Source organism: Mya arenaria, chromosome 6, assembly GCF_026914265.1.
Source record: "Mya arenaria isolate MELC-2E11 chromosome 6, ASM2691426v1".
In the NCBI taxonomy this organism is placed as follows: Eukaryota; Metazoa; Mollusca; class Bivalvia; order Myida; family Myidae; genus Mya; species Mya arenaria.
Window position 1 is genome coordinate 7,467,108 of NC_069127.1, and position 22,141 is coordinate 7,489,248.

At 35.6% G+C, this 22,141-nt stretch overlaps 1 protein-coding gene across 1 annotated transcript; it reads right to left on the reverse strand.

Annotated features, from left to right (window-relative positions):
- Positions 1 to 754: 754 nt before the first annotated feature.
- On the reverse strand, positions 755 to 21,696 carry LOC128238697 (uncharacterized). The gene is made up of 5 exons (XM_052954854.1): positions 21,605 to 21,696; positions 5,978 to 6,096; positions 3,949 to 4,338; positions 1,910 to 2,577; positions 755 to 1,252 (listed from the first exon to the last, which is right to left on the reverse strand). The coding sequence occupies exons 2-5, from the start codon at positions 6,078 to 6,080 to the stop codon at positions 1,229 to 1,231; spliced, it is 1,185 nt and encodes a 394-aa protein (XP_052810814.1). The 5' UTR covers positions 6,081 to 6,096; positions 21,605 to 21,696; the 3' UTR covers positions 755 to 1,228.
- Positions 21,697 to 22,141: the final 445 nt, after the last annotated feature.

Below are 22,141 nucleotides of genomic sequence, written 5' to 3' on the forward strand. Positions count from 1 at the left end.
AGTAACTTTTTCTACACATTCCTTAAGAAGAGGAATGCCTACTTTGATTGTTGAGCTTGGTTTCAGAGCCTTAGCCTTCAGACATTACACACCTCACGCGGGATTGGCATTCAGATGCATATAAATCTTATTTGCAATACTCAATTAGTGATAAAGTAAAAGTCTCGAAGTTTATTGTACAGGAGTTGAAAAACTCAGAATTTACAGAGTTTAAAGTATGATTGGCGGATATGATTTTCTCTAAAAAAAAATTACTTTCAGGTACAAATTAACAGGCTCTCATTTAATTCAGTAGTGAAATAGTTTGATTGTGTTTGCAAAAGCTAAGCGTATAAAATTGTGTGGTATATTTGTGTTTTCTTTGTGTAAGCTTATATTTGTTTGATGTATTTGTATTGCTATGTTTGGGCGTTTTGTTGGATGTTTGCTTGTTTTTGTGGATCATGAATAGTCTACTTAAATTAATTGCTTGTTTGTTTATTTGTCGTTAATTTATTTGCAACTCGACTACGTTCAAAGTATCAATACATTATTAACTACGATCTTGTGTTTGTGTTGTCTGTTTAGTGTGTGTTTTTTTCTGGAATATTATATATAGGTTCAGAGTTATGGTCAACTGGTAACAAAGATTAAGTTTAATGAGCACGTTCTGGTAGCCACTTAATATCTCAGCTGAAAAAAACACACATCGGGGCAGGCAGATTAGTTCAAGTGATGAGACAGCTTTAACATTACAAATGTTCAAAACTAAACAAAACGGGGGAAACATTTTATTTTCATTCTGGATTTCAAGACGAGTACACACTACTCACAACGAAGGAATTCAGAGTTGTTTCACAAAACAGAACGATTCCTTGACAATTTGTGTAATACCGTGTCAACATTAAAGGACAATAAATAGTTTGTTAATTGAAAATATGAATGTCTTCACCTTACACACAAGGAACAAATAAATTATGTTTCGAAAACTTTTAAAAGTTTAAAATGTTAATTCCACTCAGAAGTTTGTCACAATTCGCTTCAAACTGCTTTATTCTGTGATAGTGTATACATTAAGTGATGTGATGCATTAAAAATAGCAAGATGAATAGGGAAAATATTTACCTCATATCACAATTCACAATATATATATTTGTGTATGTATCCACGTAATTGCAAGACAGTATCATGAAAACAAAAATAGCAATTTCTTGGTCTTGCCATGTTCCATAAGCGTCTTTCTTCGCCCTCATTTTCTGCGCCTTAAGAAATCCTGAAAATAAAGATGTACCTTGTTGAGTCTGAATTCTTAATTTTTAACGACACATAAACGCCCATATCGGAACGGTAACATGTAGTATGGACAAAACCGTTCTATAAATAGCATGCGGAGAAATTACAACTCAGGTCACTTATGCCGCTCGCTGTTTATTGGACGTTAGCTTTGAAAACATTGTACAAAACAGATACACCGTCCACAGCCCTCGTGACTCGAATAACATTTTTCTGGTCGTTTTATCAATGGGGTCATGGTCCTTCGAATTACGAAAAAACCGACACTAAATTTTATGTCCTTTTTAACAACAATTATTGAGTAATTGCTAGAAATATGACTTCTACAAAACCACATATAAAGTAAGGTATTGACCACACAATGGGGAAAATGATGGAAATTTCATGCTTTTCAGAATGGTGAATTTTGCTATTCTTTTAGTGAAAAAAAAACATGTTGTGAACTTTGCTAGATTTAAGACCCCTTTCAGATTGAGAAATATAATTATGACTATAATACTGCATTCTTTATACTAATTTAACTATTCCAAATATGCGGGGGACATTTAATAATATACCAATATATTAGATGTTTAAAGCAATCTTTGTTTTGCTTGAGAAATTTAACATTTATTTAGGTAAAAGGTCGACCACTTACTTCATAAGTGTACTCTTCTGGGTAGTAGCTTTTCTGACGACGAAGCGCAGCTGCTAGCTCCATGACTCGTTGATAGGCGTCACCATAGTCCTCCAATGCTCGTTTTTCAGGGATAAACGCCTGGTAGTGCGTCCAAGGCTCACGGAAACTTGGGTAAAAGTCCCGGCTACGCTTGATGCCAGGTACATAGGACGGGCCAACTTGGCGCTTCAATGGCGCGGTAAACCATGGTCCGTTCTCCACCTCTTGTTCGTATCCCTCGTATGGGCTCCCGTAGTACCCATCGTATGGGTTCACATAGTTTAACTTATCATCATCTTCCTCCTCATACAATCGTGGTCCTTCGAGAGATTCAATCATTTCATTAATATCATAATTATCGACGGGATAGTTCTTGTATGGAATATAGCTGTCTTCGTACGGGTAATATTCGTTAGATAAGGCATCCAATGGATAGTAAAGATCTCGTTTGGTTCGGTGACTACGTTTGAGGCTGTTTGTTCTCACTCCAGGAGCACCAATGAAGCGTCCTAGCTGGCTGCGACGGAAACGATAGTTTGGGTACGAATCATACAGGTCGCCGAATTTCTGGTACGGTGGATAAGGCTGCGGCTCAGACAACAGTTTGGAGAACATGTAGGCAGTGTTTGCGATTTTCATCTTATCGTCTGAAATTGAAGAAAAACCTTTTGCTATAATGTTTCATATGCTGTATTAACCCACATACGCTGGTCTTCTGAATAATTAATACGTCATGTTAACAGTTCTAAAACAAAAGCAGGGATCTATTTCAGTCTATACTCTGCTGTACGACAGAACAATAGATACCATTAAAATATCTGGTTTAAAACAAATTAGATCTTGTAAAAAACAAGGTGGCCTTTGTAGAAATAAACTTAAAACAGACGTGAAATGGCATCTGAACTATAACAAACAGAAATGGATTAGAAGAAAAAAACATGAGAAACTTAAATGGAATCTATTTTTGTACAACTGTTGTGTCTAAAAGAAGAGAACAATTAGAGAGAATTTGTGATCAATTTACAGAACTCCTGTTTTTATACTTTCATTTCATTTCGAAAAGACAACAACAATTAGTTATAGCTTGCTTGTTAAGTGATGTTGATGAATTCTATATTTGGTAACATTTAAAGTTCAAGGTACATATGACTACACATTTGTTTCTGTGAAGACAAATGTGCAAAAAACGATAATCACAAAAGAAATAAAACAGGTTGAAGGTATCGATTACATGTATCCATGGGAATTAGTACTTCATATCTCAAGCCAATATGCCGAGAGGTCATGCAATTTGGGGAATTTCTAATCAGGTTTATTTTTATTTCTATAGTAATAACCGTTTCAGCAACTTTCTCTGTAAATACAAATACCAAACATCCTGGCAAAACCCATCAACCCATGAGTGTTTTCGCCCCTAGATGTGTGTTGATTATAATTTAAATTATAAAGTATTGACTATTTAATTCACAAAATATTTACAGGAATTAAAACAAACAACAAAATCAGACTTTTTGACAAGAAGTGTCGGGTATCCTTAGATACAGGTATCGTTTTAGCCTTAATGAAAATGGCGGATGTTTGTTTTTTTTATTTACAGAGAAAGTTGCTAACGGTTATTCCTATAGAAGTAAAAAAAGACCCCCAAATCACGCAGTCGCGGTCCATAAAGAAACATTCCATTATGTATAAATACAGCTACTCACAAAATAATACAGCTACTCAGCAAATATATCTCCGATAAAAACCGAATTCCGAAGCCTTATGTGCTAAATTGCATTAGGATGCATTGCTAACCGAAATCGTTCTATTTATTCTTGTAAAGAATTAGTTGTATTTTAAAATAATATATATTAAGAATTTGTTGTTAGTAAATCACAAGAACAATACATTTCATAGTACCATAAAGGTTGCTCTGAAAAGCATTTTACAGAAACATTCCACATTTCTTACATTGCATCAGGAGTTGTTGTCTGTTATATGAGTTAACTTGTTGTCCATTAACTTCTAAATTGATTTACCATTGAAAAGGTCCTGGTAGTTTTGGTAGGCGTCCAGTCCATCCTCTTCGGACTCCTCTCCGACTGGTCCCAATGCAGTACTTTCCTCCTCCACACCATAGCGTCCATCGCCGCCCGCTTCATCTGGCCCTGGTAGATCCTCATTCATTTCACCGTTACCATTTTCTCCATCATCAGCAAACTCATCACCTATCGGTGCTTCATTGCTGAAACCTTCTTCGTTGCTTTCGATAGACTCTGCTTCCTGGTTCTCAATGTTTACAGGTGGCTTGGCATACACTTCGCCTTCGCTGTCAACAAGGTTGTCCATGGAAGGATCGACACGTTTTGCCATTTCTTTAGCACCATTCTGTTGGTTTCCAAACATCATCTCTTCTTTTGCACGCTTCACTGAAAATGGCAAATGTATGGCAGATTTGGATCCTGGTGTTTCCAAGGATCAAATACTACATAATTACGAAAAGATCATTCAAAACTAGCTACTACAACTATCAAAGCATGGCATTGACATGATCGCCAAAAGAAAGAGCACTATTGCTTTGCTGCATTATGATCCTTCAGCCATTTTGAATGGAGGCGTTATATTGACTTATATTGACTACTGGTTTGTCCATTATTAAAATAGTTAGACACATACATTAAAACTCATTTTATTGCACTCATTTCTAAACTGGCTTGCATGCAAACATTTATTTCGCTTGCATTGTTTGGTTTTCTGCAAGAAAAACATGAAAATGTTTTCTACAAATTGTTATTGATTGTATCAAAGACGAAAAATAATGAAATGTACACAACCGTTTAAGCTTGAGTAGGATGCATTAAGATCTTGAAATATCTTCCACGCATAAAACAACACGTATTTGGAATGTATATTTCATCCTTCCGTGCTCCATTTCCCCATCAATCTGTCTCTGTTAAAACCCCCACCCCATTCTTCAACAAATGTTTTTAAAAGACAAACTCACATTTCTTCCACAAGTAATTAAACGAGATTTCCCTAGTGCGTAATGTTGTTCAAGTAAATGGAAGTTTATCTTACCAGTCAATAAAGTTATTTTTAAAATTTACGACCATGAGGAAGACAAAGGAAATTGGAAGTCTGTCTGCTCTGATATAACGAGCAAAATCTCATTTGCAAAGAGAGCGTTGTATTTGTTATAAAGTATATGATGAGAATGGCTGGGTATCTGCAATTGTCATTACCAGTATGTATATATACCACCTGATAATTTTCGTCATAAATGCTACGTCGGAAGGCAACATTTTGCTCGAATAATGACTTAAAAAACAAAGATAACTTTTCTTTTTCTTCACCATGCCGCTTATGCAGCACCGCCTTCGTTTCATTACCGGAGTTTGTTTAGGTGATTAGTTTCCTTAAACACTTTCCAAAATAATTTTTGACAGTGCTCAATCAGGCGATGGTTTTGTGTAAAGGTTTTGTGAAGTGTTTTAAGAAACTAAACTCTCAATCAAACTCTAAAAAAAGACCGGATGCGAGACTACATAAGCGGCGTAGACTGCGCCATGTTTCATTTGATGTAAAGTTAACTTTGTTTAAAGTCTTCATTTGGCAATATGTTTCTTACCACAGTGATTTGGAAACATTTCAGTGTTATGTTTATTTAACAATTACTATCTTTTAAGCATGACTGAAGTCACGATTTAACATTATCAACACAATAAAGCTATCATTGTGTTAAAAAAGTGCAATCAAGACAGGTTTGTATAACCCCATATAATAAATAAGAAAAACGAACATTTCATTTGAAAAATAATTCATGGTTCTTTAGGGTAATGATGCGCTGGGGTTTCAAACCAGTTAAAAATATGAACCACCAATTGTAATACATGTACTTTTGATTTCAAAATCAATATCACAGTGTTTTTCCATAAAATGTTATAATAGCAAGTGTTGACAACGACGGACAATAAACGATCTTAGCAGCAGGACAAGTTTAGATCTTGTATAAATAAACGAAAATATAATCTACTTTCCTCGTGTATTATATTAACTTAATAAATATACCTCTGAGTTCATTTTCGCTCACGTCATCGACCGCGGCCTGCTGGTCGACAACAGGAGCACAGAAACCGACGGCTAGAAGCCCCAGGATTACTGCTACACGCATTACCCCGGCTGCTTTTCTGAAATAGAGTTACACATACATAATAAACCATTCTTTCATCACTGTTACACCCATTACCCCGGCTATTTGCATACTTTCATTAATGTTACCCGCATTACCCCGGCTGCTTTCTGAAATAGAGATACACATACATAATAAAGCATACTTTCATTACTGTTACACGCATTACCCCGGCTGCTTTTCTTAAATAAAGATACACATACATAATAAAGCATATTTTCATTACTGTTACACGCATTATCCCGGCTGCTTTTCTGAAATACAGATACACATACATAATAAAGCGTACTTTCATTACTGTTACACGCATTACCCCGGCTGCTTTTCTGAAATAAAGATACACATACATAATAAAGCGTATTTTCATTTCTGTTACACACATTACACCGGCTGCTTTTCTGAAATAGAGATACACATACATAATAAAGCCTATTTTCATTACCGTTACACGCATTACCCAGGCTGCCTTTCTAAAATAGAGATACACATACATAATAAAGCATACTTTCATTACTGTTACACGCATTACCCCGGCTGCTTTTCTGAAATACAGATACACATACATAATAAAGCATACTTTCATTAATGTTACCCGCATTACCCCGGCTGCTTTTCTGAAATAGAGATACACATACATAATAAAGCATACTTTCATTACTGTTACACGCATTACTCCCGCCTATTTTTCTGAAATGGAGTTACACATACATAATAAAGCATACTTTCATCACTGTTACACGCATTACTCCCGCCTATTTTTCTGAAATGGAGTTACACATACATAATAAAGCATACTTTCATCACTGTTACACGCATTACTCCCGCCTATTTTTCTGAAATGGAGTTACACATACATAATAAAGCATACTTTCATCACTGTTACACGCATTACCCCGGCTACTTTTCTGAAATAAATTAAAGCGCACGTTGACCCGATTTCCCGATGCATCTACCTTTAATGCAACACCTTTATCCATCTGATCTGATATTATCTCATAATTACTCTCTTGATTTATCCACCTCTAAAGCAAAGTGATCACAATGCATAACATAGCACACACATTTTCTAAACATATCATAATTATATCGCTGAAGTATATAGCTTTTGATGACCTTGTTTTCTATTTGGGTAAATTAAGGAAGAAGTACCCGTCAGACGCTCTTTAAGTTAAAAAGAAAAGAAACTAGTGTTATGTGTATTATATTTTAGAAAGATAAGAAACACGTATTTTTTTCTTAAAAAATATGCAACCATTATAATCCATTACCTTGTTTATAATTCTTTCAAGAAATACTGATGCACGTCTTTCTGCTCTCAACAGAAGATGCATAAAGCATTGCAGTTTAAGAGTGGCATATTACTCTTCAACCGCGAAGTGACTATCTTTTAGATGACACTCTTACCGCGACGTGACTATTTAGAATCAGGTCCTAGTTGCTTTTTCATATCGCACTGTCTGAGATATACTGCTTAGTGCCTTTATCATCAACCAAGGACAGACACCTCTGTCGTTTTAAGAAAATGACTAGTAAGACTTTAACGATGCTCTAAACAAAGTGGCATATACAAAGTGGGGTTAAAACAAAGTGATTTCCTTTTATTGCTGTATTTATTGTTTTATTTATCATATCCCACTCTTAAATTGCAATGTTAGCTTGTGTTACACCGTCTTCAAACTTGGAATGAATTTCTGGCGTTAAAAGTTTTTCTCGGCTCATTGAAATGCATGTCAACTTTCGGAGCTGAATATCTGTTAGCGAATTCCTAACCGAGAAAGAACAGAACAGAACAGAACAGAACATTCATTAACCTGAAGGTCATAGATACATATGGCCCGGTATTGTACAAATGGCGTCAAATACAAACAGTCATATATTTTTAAAATCGAAATCGCATACATAATATATACATTATGTTAATATAATGTAGAATAAATAAATGATCAATGACATTTTTTTAGTGACCCGTTGGTGTTATTACGTTAAGAAATTTATATACCGATATGTTTGAGTAAAACAATGCTATCAAGGGTATATTCAAATCAGAGGAAAACAAATGAATGAGTTATGTTCTGGAAATCAAAATTAGGAGCATAAGTTTTAAAACGTAAATATAATATTTAACAGCTGTTGTTTTTTTTACTAAACATACATTTTAAGAGGCCGAAATAAAGTATTTAAATTTATGTTGCTTCATCTATGTACATATAATTATTGAGTTGTCTGATTAATTAATTAAACGTGATAATTTGAAGTTTAGTCGTATTCGTTTACTTTTTTAAATGTCTACACACTTCACATATACTTGGAGTGTAACGAATATGTTTGGAACTGTAATTAAGTTTAGACATAGACATGCATGAGAGGTCAACCGAACGCATGAACTAAACAACAACATACAAAAAAAACCCCATTATATTAACCGTTCAATTTTAGTTCTGAAAGCAAAATGCCAAACATATTTACCATGCCTGCATTTCATTCGTGGACAAATTAAATATCAATCCTTTGACGTCAGGACAGATTATAGAATCTCCTTGAATGATTGTCAACTTATAGTGAGTTTTGAAGCATGACCTTTCCTTATCGCATTTTATTTAGAGGATCCAAACAGCCTTTATTTTTCACAGAGAGTCCGTTTTGGGAAAACCACTGTTAAGTGAAAGCTTCCTACGTCAACAGTCTGAGAGGTGTGTGTTAAATTAATGATAAAAACCGGTACTTCTTCAGATTTTTAGATTCGAAAAATGTTCAGATATTCAATTATTGGAACTTCCAGAGTCCCTTATGAAATTTATTCCTATGATCTTAAACTGGATCTTTTTTATATCTGTAAATCAAAGCATTTTCTATGGATATTTCTAATGAATGACATTTTCGAGTCGTAACTTACTTTCAAAATGAAATTTAGACAGTAAACATTTGTTGAGAAATGGTTCTTGGGGGAGTAAATGTCAAAGGACCTTTTAAGGCGGCAAATAAAACATTCATACATTTCTATAATCGAAATCACATACAAAATATACAAACTAAATAAGTAGACAATAATGTGTTCCATGTGTCCCTTAGGTATTGTTATGTTAAACACTAAAACATATCTTTTGAGTATATGCAATTGTAATAACTACGTTGGTACCTAGTCTTTTTTATAAAAGATGATTAAAAAAGTATGAGTTATGAAGTTAAACGTCAATAATTATAAAACGTTAATATGTATTACACTTAACAACAGTTTCAATTTACTGTTTGTTTTTCGGTGAACAATTTTTTTATTTAAATGTCTGATTATGTCATAAAATTGCATGTTAAAACAAGACAAAAACCGTTATATTAACCGTTTCGTATAAGTCCTTAATTATATTGCTAGACATATTTACTATACTGTGCATTTTATACGTGGACAAGATATGGATTTATTCTTCTTTCTACGTCTGAAAAGGACTCTATAAATTATCTCCTTGAAACATTCAATGCCATAAAAAGGGGGCGTTTGAAGCATGATCTGTCCTTATGGCATTTTATTTAGAGATCCAAATAATCACGACCAATCACAGAGAGCCCGTTTAGGGAATATCGCTGAACAGAAAATGCTTCCTACAGATTTTAGTCAGCGAGGTCTGTTAAAATAAAAAACCGATCCCACTTTAGATCTTTTAGAGTCGAACAATCTTGAGTTGTTTTTTTCTATTCATGTCGTTGCCAGACTCCCTAGTCAATTTAATTCTTAAGGTCTAAAATTGGTTCTATATTCGTATCAGGAACGCAATGCATTTTCTATAGATGTCCCAAGCGTATGACATTTTCGAGTCATAACTAATTCAAATTATAATTTAAATAGTAAACAAAAGTTTCTTGGGGGAGTGATTGTCAGAGGACCAAAGGTACTGGTAAGATGTTTGCACCACCCAATGTAAGGATCAGAGGACTAGAGGTACTGGTACGATAATGTTTACACTACGTAATATAAGGATTAGAGTACCAAAGGCACTGGTACGATAATGTTGCACTACGTAATGTAAGGATCAGAGGACCAAAGGTACTGGCACGATAATGTTTGCACTACGTAATTTACTGTTCAGATGACCAAAGGTACCGGTACGATAATGTTTGCACTACGTAATGTGAGGTTCAGAGGACCAAAGGTACTGGTATGATAATGTTTGCACTACGTAATATGAGGTTCAGAGGAACAAAGGTACTGGTACGGTAATGTTTGCACTACGTAATGTTATGGGCATGTTTGTACCTCGTAATGTTATGGCCAGAGGAACAAAGGCACTGGTACGATCATGTTTGCACTACGTAATGTTAGGGTCATGTTTGCACCACGTAATGTAAGAATCAGAGGACCAAAGGCACTGGTACGATAATGTTTGCACCATCCAATGTTAGAATCAGAGGAACAAAGGCACTGGTACGATAATGTTTGCACTACTGAATGTGAGGTTCAGAGTACCAAAGGCACTGGTAGGATAATGTTTGCACCATCCAATGTTAGAATCAGAGGAACAAAGGTACTGGTACGATAATGTTTGCACTACGTAATGTGAGGTTCAGAGTACCAAAGGTACTGGTATGATAATGTTTGCACTACGTAATGTGAGGTTCAGAGGAACAAAGGTACTGGTACGGTAATGTTTGCACTACGTAATGTTATGGGCATGTGTGAACCTCGTAATGTTATGGCCAGAGGAACAAAGGCACTGGTACTATCATGTTTGCACTACGTAATGTTAGGGTCATGTTTGCACCACGTAATGTAAGAATCAGAGGACCAAAGGCACTGGTACGATAATGTTTGCACCATCCAATGTTAGAATCAGAGGAACAAAGGCACTGGTACGATAATGTTTGTACTACTGAATGTGAGGTTCAGAGTACCAAAGGCACTGGTAGGATAATGTTTGCACCATCCAATGTTAGAATCAGAGGAACAAAGGTACTGGTACGATAATGTTTGCACTACGTAATGTGAGGTTCAGAGTATCAAAGGTACTGGTACGATAATGTTTGCACCACGTAATGTTATGGTCATGTTTGCACGACGTAATGTTATGGTCAGAGGAACAAAGGTACTGGTACGATAATGTTTGCACTACGTAATGTGAGGTTCAGAGTATCAAAGGTACTGGTACGATAATGTTTGCACCACGTAATGTTATGGTCATGTTTGCACGACGTAATGTTATGGTCAGAGGAACAAAGGCACTGGTACGATCATGTTTGCACTACGTAATGTTAAGGTCATGTTTGCACCACGTAATGTAAGAAACAGAGGACCAAAGGCACTGGTACGATAATGTTTGCACCACGTAATGTTATGGTCATGTTTGCACGACGTAATGTTATGGTCAGAGGAACAAAGGCACTGGTACGATCATGTTTGCACTACGTAATGTTAAGGTCATGTTTGCACCACCCAGTGTAAGAATCAGATGACCAAAGGTACTGGTACGATAATGTTTGCACCACCCAATGTAAGGATCAGATGACCTAAGGTGCTGGTACGATAATGTTTGCACCACCCAATGTAAGGATCAGATGACCTAAGGTGCTGGTACGATCATGTTTGCACTACGTAATGTTAAGGTGATGTTTGCACCACCCAGTGTAAGAATCAGATGACCAAAGGTACTGGTACGATAATGTTTGCACAACCCAATGTAAGGATCAGATGACCAAAGGTACTGGTACGATAATGTTTGCACAACCCAATGTAAGGATCAGATGACCAAAGGTACTGGTACGATAATGTTTGCACAACCCAATGTAAGGATCAGATGACCAAAGGTACTGGTACGATAATGTTTGCACAACCCAATGTAAGGATCAGATGACCAAAGGTACTGGTACGATAATGTTTGCACAACCCAATGTAAGGATCAGATGACCAAAGGTACTGGTACGATAATGTTTGCACAACCCAATGTAAGGATCAGATGACCAAAGGTACTGGTACGATAATGTTTGCACAACCCAATGTAAGGATCAGATGACCAAAGGTACTGGTACGATAATGTTTGCACAACCCAATGTAAGGATCAGATGACCAAAGGTACTGGTACGATAATGTTTGCACAACCCAATGTAAGGATCAGATGACCAAAGGTGCTGGTACGATCATGTTTGCACTACGTAATGTTAAGGTGATGTTTGCACCACCCAGTGTAAGAATCAGAGGACCAAAGGTACTGGTACGATAATGTTTGCACAACCCAATGTAAGGATCAGATGACCTAAGGTGCTGGTACGATAATGTTTGCACCACCCAATGTAAGGTTGAATGTGGAATAAATTTTAGAGCAAGTAATATAAAAACACACAACGCTGCCTGTTCTTTTAGTATTCGTAAACAACCAATGCAGTAAATGTTGCTGCTGATAACAATTATATTACATATACATGAATCTACCAGAGAATTTTATTTCTAGAATTGAACCATCCCATATCTGCCCCATTAAGATAGAAATACCTAAGTCACATTTCAATTATAATCTCAACTCATTTAACCACATAACATCAACAGTTATTAAAAATCTTATATGTTTGTTTCTCGTTTTAGAAGCGCATTAATTCACAGAATATGTTAATTTAAATCTTTGGTCATGAAAAAAAATAATGCAGCACAACGGAAGGTTTTTATCAACATAATTATTCGATAAGAAAATAGATTTTGAATTGTGGCTATCTAAGTTGAGATTGAGATTTGACTGGAACAATTTCGGCTAGTAGGGCCTTGTATGGTACATGTATATAAAGGACTAGACTGGTTATAAAGGACTAGACTGGTTATAAAGGACTGGACTGGTTATAAAGGACTAGACTGGTTGAAATGAATCACGAGAACCTCTTTACACATGGCAAGAATATGGGTTACAATCAAAGTTTTCTTACTTAACATATATGACTTTTGTGTTATATGTCAAACTGTATTTGTTATTCGTGAATGTATATGTATGCCTTAGCAGAAAGGGTTTTGAGAGTGTTAATCGTATCCTTAAATGTTTTAATATTACAGCCAAATTGAAAATAGCGCTTGAGTTAGAGTTGGAATACATAATCAAAGCACTGAAAGGACCCACTGAGGGGACAAAATATTCAAATACAATCCATTGAACGTTACCTCTTTGTTACAACTTTATTTAATACGGCAAGGCAACATAGGTTTATCTTTTATCGTCAATATAGTAATACTCCTACCAGTCAAGTGGTGATATTCCATCTCCAAACAACGTAATGCTTTTTATCACGATAATTGCGGAAGAAACGCCGGGCTAAAACATGAAAGTAAATGGACGACTGTACATATGAGTGGTGTTTATGTCTTACACTGGAGATCTAGATATCTCTCATTTCTCATTGTTAATTAAGCAGCCGTCATGAAGTTTGGTCAAACCTACATGTTTTTTCACGCTAAACGATAATCAACACTCTTCCCCCCCCCCCACCACCTCTTATATCAATGTTTAATTACATGTCTATAAGCAAGATTATGTGCATGTTAACAGGGAATGTTTTATCATTGTAGCCTTCGCGTCCATATGCATTGTATGTACTAAATGATACCGGTACTATAAACGTATTTCTTTATCATGCAGCGTCATATCAACATTTTTTTTAATAGAAGTGTCTAAGCAGTAAGTATAGAAGAGTCCAATAAGAGTGGTCAAGCTCGGGAGTGTTTACCATTAAACCAGCTCCAGCCATTACGTCGACTAGTCTAATTTAAGAGTGGTCAAGCTCGGGAGTGTTTACCATTAAACCAGCTCCAGCCATTACGTCCATTAGTCTAAATTAAGAGTGGTCAAGCTCGGGAGTGTTTACCATTAAACCAACTCAAGCCATTACGTCGACTAGTCTAATTTAAGAGTGGTCAAGCTCGGGAGTGTTTACCATTAAACCAGCTCCAGCCATTGCATCGACTAGTCTAATTTAAAGCTTTTGTTGAATGACCAAGTTACTGTCGATGATGTCTACAAATTATTTCGAAATACTAAAAGCATGGCCGCATTATGACGAATACTGATATGTCATGTAAAACACCCCCTCCTTTGAAACATCGGACAATTCCCTTTAAGCCAGGACAGTAAATCAAGGGTTATTTGTTTAATTCTCACTATCCGGCATCATTTAGTTGCAATTCAGTCATAAAATTGTTGGTTATGGGATGCGCTTCTACTGTCTGGCGTGAGAGGATGTTCAGTGATTGAAATAATTCCGGCCTCATTGTCCTGGTTAATGGGAATATAATTCCGGCCTTCTCATTGTCCTGGTAACCGGGAATAGAATTGCGGCGTCATTGTACTGGTAAACGGAAATAGAATTCCGGCCTCATTGTCCTGGTTAACGGGAATTGAATTCCGGCCTCATTGTCCTGTTAACGGGAATTGAATTCCGGCCTTATTGTCCTGGTTAACGGGAATAGAATTGCGGCGTCATTGTCTTGGTAAACGGGAATTTTATTCCCATGTTATTGCCCTGGTTAAACTGAATACAATCTCAGCTGCAATGCCCTTGTTAAAGGGATTAGGATTCCCGTTCATTACACGAATTAAACTAAATGGAATTCCTGATTCACTGCTTTGGTTAAAGGAAATATGATGCCCTCTTCATTGCCATGGTTAATGGGAATATAATTCCCTCTCTTGTCATTTCATTGGCCAGTTTAATTTAATGACTTTATTGAATGACTTGATACATCGATGTTCGATTGCTTCGAGCTGCATTCACTTGGTTCAAACACGCTTTGGTTACATTTCAATTGTCCCATCAATGGATCACAATTGATGCCATGTAAAACACACAATCCTTTGGAACATCGGTCGATATCATTTACTCCGAGCCCATAAATCATGGGTTATTTGTTTAATTCTCATTATCCTACAACATTTAAGTGCCATTCTGTCATGAAATTGTTGATTATACCATACATTAAATCCACAAGGAGCGCTGTAAATGTTCCGAATACAGAATGGGACGAGAGGATGAAGTGACTGAATTGCATAATGCAATGTTAATGGCAATTCTGATTTGATTTTATGACTTAATTAAAATTCCCTTGCTGTGTATGTACATGGAAGCGTTGTTTTTGAGCGATTACTACTCGAAAACAATCTCGGATGTATTTGGACGGTATACGTACTCAAAAAGTTGTACGTTTAAGTGCGCTGCATGTAGATTGCGTAGAAATTTTATTTCGCAGTTAAACTGTATGACTTAACTCTTGGAAATCTTTATTATGTTTGCAATAATACACATCAATGGCAAGCAATTTAAACTTAGATCAATAAATACAGCTCTAAAACATTACATTTAATTATTGATATAATTCAAAAATTATGAACTACTTCAACTGATGTACCGGCATATTTCTGTGGTTATTTTCGATAAAAATGTCGGAGGAGTTCCGAATGCGATCACTAGTCAAAATTAGTTTATTTTGTTGAAGTTTAGTCCAAGGTCCTGATTACGGAGCGCCGTTATGGCCATCGCCTACGAATGTGTTGCGATACTCGATGGTACGGTTTTGAAAACGCGTAATCACGAAACTACGATGGTGAAAACGCGACAGAACGATGATAAAACGCGACATTACGATAACGAAAACGCGATAATACGACAGTTCGATGATGTTAACTACTTACTAAATAATGCATTTATGGAAAATATGAATTACTGATAACAAGATTGTAAACGTATTTTAATAGCTGAAAACGCATGACATCAACTGATTGGTGAGTGCTTAAAGATTTACTGTGATTTAATATCGTCTGATCAGGTAGAAATACCGTGTTTTCTGCACCTTTCTTTCTCAGTATCCTAAGGAAGAACCATTGTTTTCAACATTTCTTCATACTTTTTTGTATATTAAAACAACTGAATTAATTGTATAAAATCTTATTTGGGAGTAAGAGTGCATCTTTAAAGACATACAGAGGAACGCCTGTAAAATAATACCAGTTAGACTCCACCTAAGAACTCTCACGCCACAATCGGGCAGACTGACTTCCTTCGTGCTCTTCCCCAGTAAAACTACTTAAGATAACTGAATAAAGAACCTAAGGAGAGTGTAATGCATCGTCATGTCATAATAAACCGTTTGCGTGCCGTATTGGAAAATCTTCTATTGGAAAAGGCTATCATGTATCATGTCGATCTTCTGGACAATCGATTTTAATTTAGATCAATAAATACAAGATGAAACTCTACATTTAATTAATGATAATGTAATTCAAAAATATACGAACTACCTCTACTGATGTACCGGCATACATCCGAGGTTGTTTTCGAGAAAAAATGGCCGAGCAGTTCCGAATGGTCGATCTTGCATGATAATTAGAATTATATTATACTATGTTTTAATAGAATTTAATGCTACGATGCAATCTTCAGACTGGAAACAAATGTCATTCCTAGCGAACACTACAACCATACATTTCCTTATAATACAGTCTGATGTCCCCATATTAATTTGGTATCTTTTGAAAAGCTGCAATGTGCAGATAATATAAATGTAGGCATTAAACAGATAATAAAATAACAAGCCAGATTTTTTTCATTGAAAGAAATGCAAAAACATTCACAAATGGTCATTTCACGCCCGATTTTAGTTGAAATTAAGAACAAAACTACAATAACTGTACATGTAATTCAACTTTAGTCGTTTATTTTACATATAAGTAATCAGTAAACAATACCCTTGCAGATAATACAAAAATTACATGAGGTCAGCAGGCATCAAAATTCAACATAAATGCTAATGGAGCGGTGTGCGAACTTATTTCATATTCATATAAGATCATATTCTTCCCACCTGAGAAAAAACCCCATCATATTCCTTACAGCTTTGAAAAATAGGATCTTATTTGTCACACATTTCGAACATACATGTCACTGCTCCTGGGAAATTTGTGATCGAAGCTGTTTTTTATGTACTATGAAATCACATTTCTCACAGGTCAAACAGTGCATATATTTTTACAACTGAGTCACATTTTTTTTACAAATTGATATTGTCAGTATATATTTTGTTGATATACATGTATGTGTTTTTATTTTTGTAATAAAGACTCTCGTGGATTATGTTTATGCTGTTTTCGTTGTTGTTGTTGTTGTTGCTGCTGCTGTTGCTGTTAGTTCTTGACTTGGCTGCAGTTGTAAGCGCAGTGACGGTTGTTATAGAGATAGTTGTTTTAATTTGTTCTTTGGTTTTTTTTTATGTGGTTGCTAAAAGGGTATTTTGGTAAAAGCGGGAATGGCATTTTTTCTTAGTGGCACCGTACTATTAGGTCTGTGCGTAGTGTTGGTAGATGGCGGTGTGGTTGTTGTTGAATGGTGGTTGATGCAGACGCAGACAAGTTAGTTGTTTGCTTGTTCGATTGTTATTTAAGGCGTTTTTGTGTGAAGTTTATAGTCTATACCATTTGAATTAGCTCACTTTCAAGAAAGCTGGCTTCTTTTATCACTCTCGAGCCTGCTTACTGGGTTAAAAAGACCCGTACTGAGTGCCGATGGGGAAGGTTCTACGAGAACGTTCACCGAGGATCGAACCCAGGACCTCTACCTCAGCGCGGCTGTTACTGTCTGAATAATTGCTGTTGATATTTTTTAGATGTGGTAAATGTATAAGTATGGTTGTTGTTGTTTTGTTGTTGGAGGTGATATGGGTTCTGATGTAGACGCTGTACTACGAGGTGGCACGAGTGGTTATTGTACGTGTAGGCGTAACAGTGATAGTTGTTGTTGTTGTTGTTGTTGTTGTTTGGTGTGTGACCACTAAATTGATTTCCGCTCACCTGAGCGGGAAATGCTCTAAGTGGAATATTGTGATGACCGTATGTCCGATGTGCAATGATAGTCTGGTTCTCAGGAGTGTGTAAAATCTGGCCACCACCACCGCCTGCTGCTGATCCTCCTCCTCGTACAACTAATACCACCATTTATTCCCATTGTTGCTCTTGTTGTTATTGTTATTATTAATTTGGGTATCCTCATATTTTTTTCTTTATTATTACATTTTTCTTATCAAATTTATCAAACAGCAATGCCATCGACAAATCTGTGAAGAATAGTTATGATTCTCTTGTTAACCACCACTTTGGTCGAGCATATGTGACCATTTAAAATTGAAGAATAGGATATTTTTTTCCTAGACCTGTGAAGAATATGGCCTGGAAATATTAAATAAGGTCTTTCACAGCTAATATATGTTTCAAGTTCCTTAAGGAATTCCATTTGACAGTCTGTGACAACGAGTTCATTTCAAAGCATTTTGTTCAATCAATTGTATCTTTGATTTCGATATGTCATCATAAAAGTGCTTTCGTTCTAGTAATGTTGCAAAGGTTTTGTAAATAGGCTTTTGATTGAAGGATTGTGACTATAAATTACTAGTACGTGCCATAGAAAAACACTTCCAGTCAAGATATTTTCCATTCAACATGGTCGATAAATCATTAAATATTTGCTGAAACATCAATTAAATGTCAATCCGGCATGATATGTTCCGATTACGCAGTGGAGTCGGTCCTCGGGGAGCGCTGCAAATGTTCCCAATAAAGATATGACATGAGAGTATGAAGTGATTTAATTGAACACTTTATTTGTAATGACAATCCTATAATGATGCCCCCTGATGTGTATTCACATCTAAGGCTCCTCGACTGAGCGATAATATTTCAGAATTTTGCGTGGGCCAAAATAATCTGCATTAATGGTTGTGCGTTTTTTTTTTCATCCCAAACCACGGGGATCTTCTTTATTTTGATTCAATTAGGTTTCATTATCCATTAAAAAAGCAAGGTATTTGTATTATACCGTTTTTAACGTATCTATTACCTCTATGATAAATCAAAGCACTGACAGTGCTAAATGGCTTGAGCGATGATTCCTTCTATGTGAAGATTCAACTAAACTTGTATACTAGTGTGTAATTCTATTATGCCTATCAACACTTTTAAGAGAATGTGACCACAACTGCAGTCTACAAAATACTCCTTCAATTCCGATTATTGCTTAATTAAAGAATACAAATATTTACAAACGTACATACTTAGACCAATTATCCGTAACAGTACTATATGGAAATAAGAATCATTACATAGTTCATAAGCAAATGACTAACATATGCAGGGTTTGGATTTTTTTAACTTGTGCATAAATGCATAGCCATACAGAGGAAAAAAATCCAGCTTACCAAGAAGTTGGATTATGAACGCTAAGACAAATTTGCAATCTCTGAGGTATATATTAATGGATAATGATAAAGGATATATGTTCTTCCATCTAACATACAATGCTACTTGGTATATTACGACCATTTAACGAATTTTACTGCTAGAGCAGTGTAGGCATAAGGGAGAAAAAACTCTCTGAATTAATCATTGTATATTTAAATTCCCTCCCATGAAGTATCTTATTCATAGAATTGTTATGCCATATTGTTCCAATGAGATCAAACTTAGTACTGCACGGAGTTTTCTAGTGTATAGGAGTTCTCCCTTTCATAGCCGTGTTTTATACGTGTTTTACTGCTAATATACGCATACACATACTCTTACATGAACTTATTTTGTAAAACATACATTATTCCACGTAGGTTTCAGAGACTGTATTTCATTGAAATTTGGTTATGATGTTGAACTCCACATGGACTCAGTTGATTTTTTCTGGTCTATTGAAAAAGTCACGAGGTAAAGCTCAAGCCTAATTTTTCATTATTCCATTGCTGTTTAGTATCAAACATATTAATTGTTATTGAAATTAAATCACATAGTGTATACAACTATATAAACAACGAAGAATGCATACATTGTTGTGATGCCAGCTTGAATGGTTAGGGGAAGTCATCATTTCAGGGTTAAATGTCAGTCTGTGATAATTTAACTGACTGTTTTAGGCCTGATAATTGCGTGAACAGAATGCTCATTCACACATTGTTAACGCTTAACATGCTGTTGCTGTGGAAACTCATCATCTAGATGACGTCGACATTGTACTTTAAAGCTTGATATTTAAATTAACTAGCCAAAAGAGTGTAAATAACGTGGGGTTCGTAAAAAGCTAGGCTTTTACTAGACCTTCACATCGAAACACAATGCATTGCATTTGGCCTTTTGTGGGAGATCTTCAATTAATAACCCTATAACCTTGTAGATGGCTGCTATTCTTGTTGCTGTTGCTGCTGTTGCTACGACTTCAACTATGACAACTAGGCTAATTCTTCTACTACCAGAAAAACAACAACACACATTTAAAACGGTAACAACTAATGAATTCGATGAAATATGATCATGTAATGGGTGGCTTGATAGTGACAACATAGAGATACTGGTGTCATAATTCATTTGAAAATTATGATATATATTGAAGCTAGCTATTATATTTTGGAGAAGTGCCCAAGTTGATATGTTTTATTTATGTTTTTCAGCTGAAATAATCGTACGTGATGGTCACTTTGTTTGAGATTGTAAAACTGTGGTTATATAACGGACATATACAAGATCTGATAATTGAGTGAAACCATGGTAATATTGACAAATTGGGTACGTTATTAGAATATATCGCCTAAGTGACGTCCACTGTGTACTTTAGATCTAATCAGACCAAATTGATTTCCACAAAAGGCACCAATAATGGACTGTGAGTGTGTGACAAGTGTAAGAATAACAAGAGGAGTGTCGTAAAGGGCAACGCTTTTAGTTGTCTAAAAGTTTAAAACATTGAGCACATGATGCATTACGATTTGTCTGTTGTGTCTTTAATTGTGTACGCTGTAAAATTGCCTATAACGGAATTTAAAGTAACATACATTAACTAAACCGTGGGAGGCCTTCAACGCCAAGCTTCTTCTTACGGCTTCCACTGTTCTGTTCTTACATTTTGTAAGTGAAATAAAAACATGATTAACAACATGTTATATCATCCTCATTTCTTCTAAACGATGATATATTTTGTTCGAAAATAAAATGATTATTTTCAACAGTAATGCTCACTTTTAACCCGAGTTGTTACTAAGGACCAAACATGAAATGACTGCGCCGTATATCACCCGCGCGCGTGTGTGGGTATGTGTGCGTGAGCGTGTGCGTTGTTTATTTTAAGCTATTTTCATTTAACAAATATTTCGGGAAAGAATCTGCTCTTATTATGAAGGGTATCATTTAAAAATTGATATTGATAATTAAAGTAGATTCTTTGACTAAAATTAGTGTATTTTAAAGCAAAGCTTGTTTCGTTTTTATGTAATATATCTGGCTAAAGTCGTTCTATATAATGTTTTCTTTTCAACATATCATCTGAAAGTAAGCCATACAAGTACATAGCGTTAGATACAAAAATATTGTGTTGTAACACGAAATAACATCACAATAGTTTCAGCTGCATTTCTGCTATCTACGGAAATCTGTGAAGTATTACATCGAACATATCATAATTTCACTAATATTGGGCACATTGGGACACATAATTCACCTAACAATATAACCGAAAATAGTAAAAATACATACCAGATGGCGATTTAAGTCCGAGTAAATATATGATTCGACGTCACAGTGATAGTCCAGTATTGAATCTCCCAGTCGCAAACCATAGCCCGTCGTTCTGGGAGACAGATCAATAACCAGGAAGGAGTAGCTCTCTGTGATGCTGCTGGCACTGATATCGGCTAAAGCCAAATCAATTAAAAACAATGAGAAGCAGAGAGAATCTGTCAACGTGTAATTGGAGATCGCGAATCTTATCACATGAGCATAATCAAAATTTGCATCTAAGCAGTAAGATAACAGCAAAAACGATGTTTCTTTGTTTTTTTTAATTAGCTCATAAAAATAGCAAACTAATTTTCTGAAATGTTTTGTTTGTTTCCAGCACTTGTGTACAAGGAAAGAGAAGTGATGCTGTATTTTTTCACAGTACTGGAACGTGAAGGGGAAAATATTCTTCACCATGATTTCAGTACATGAAATAACAGACCAAGATAAACGTTATTAGAACACAACCTATATTTACAGCAAACGAAATTGCAGATAGGCAATCATTAAATA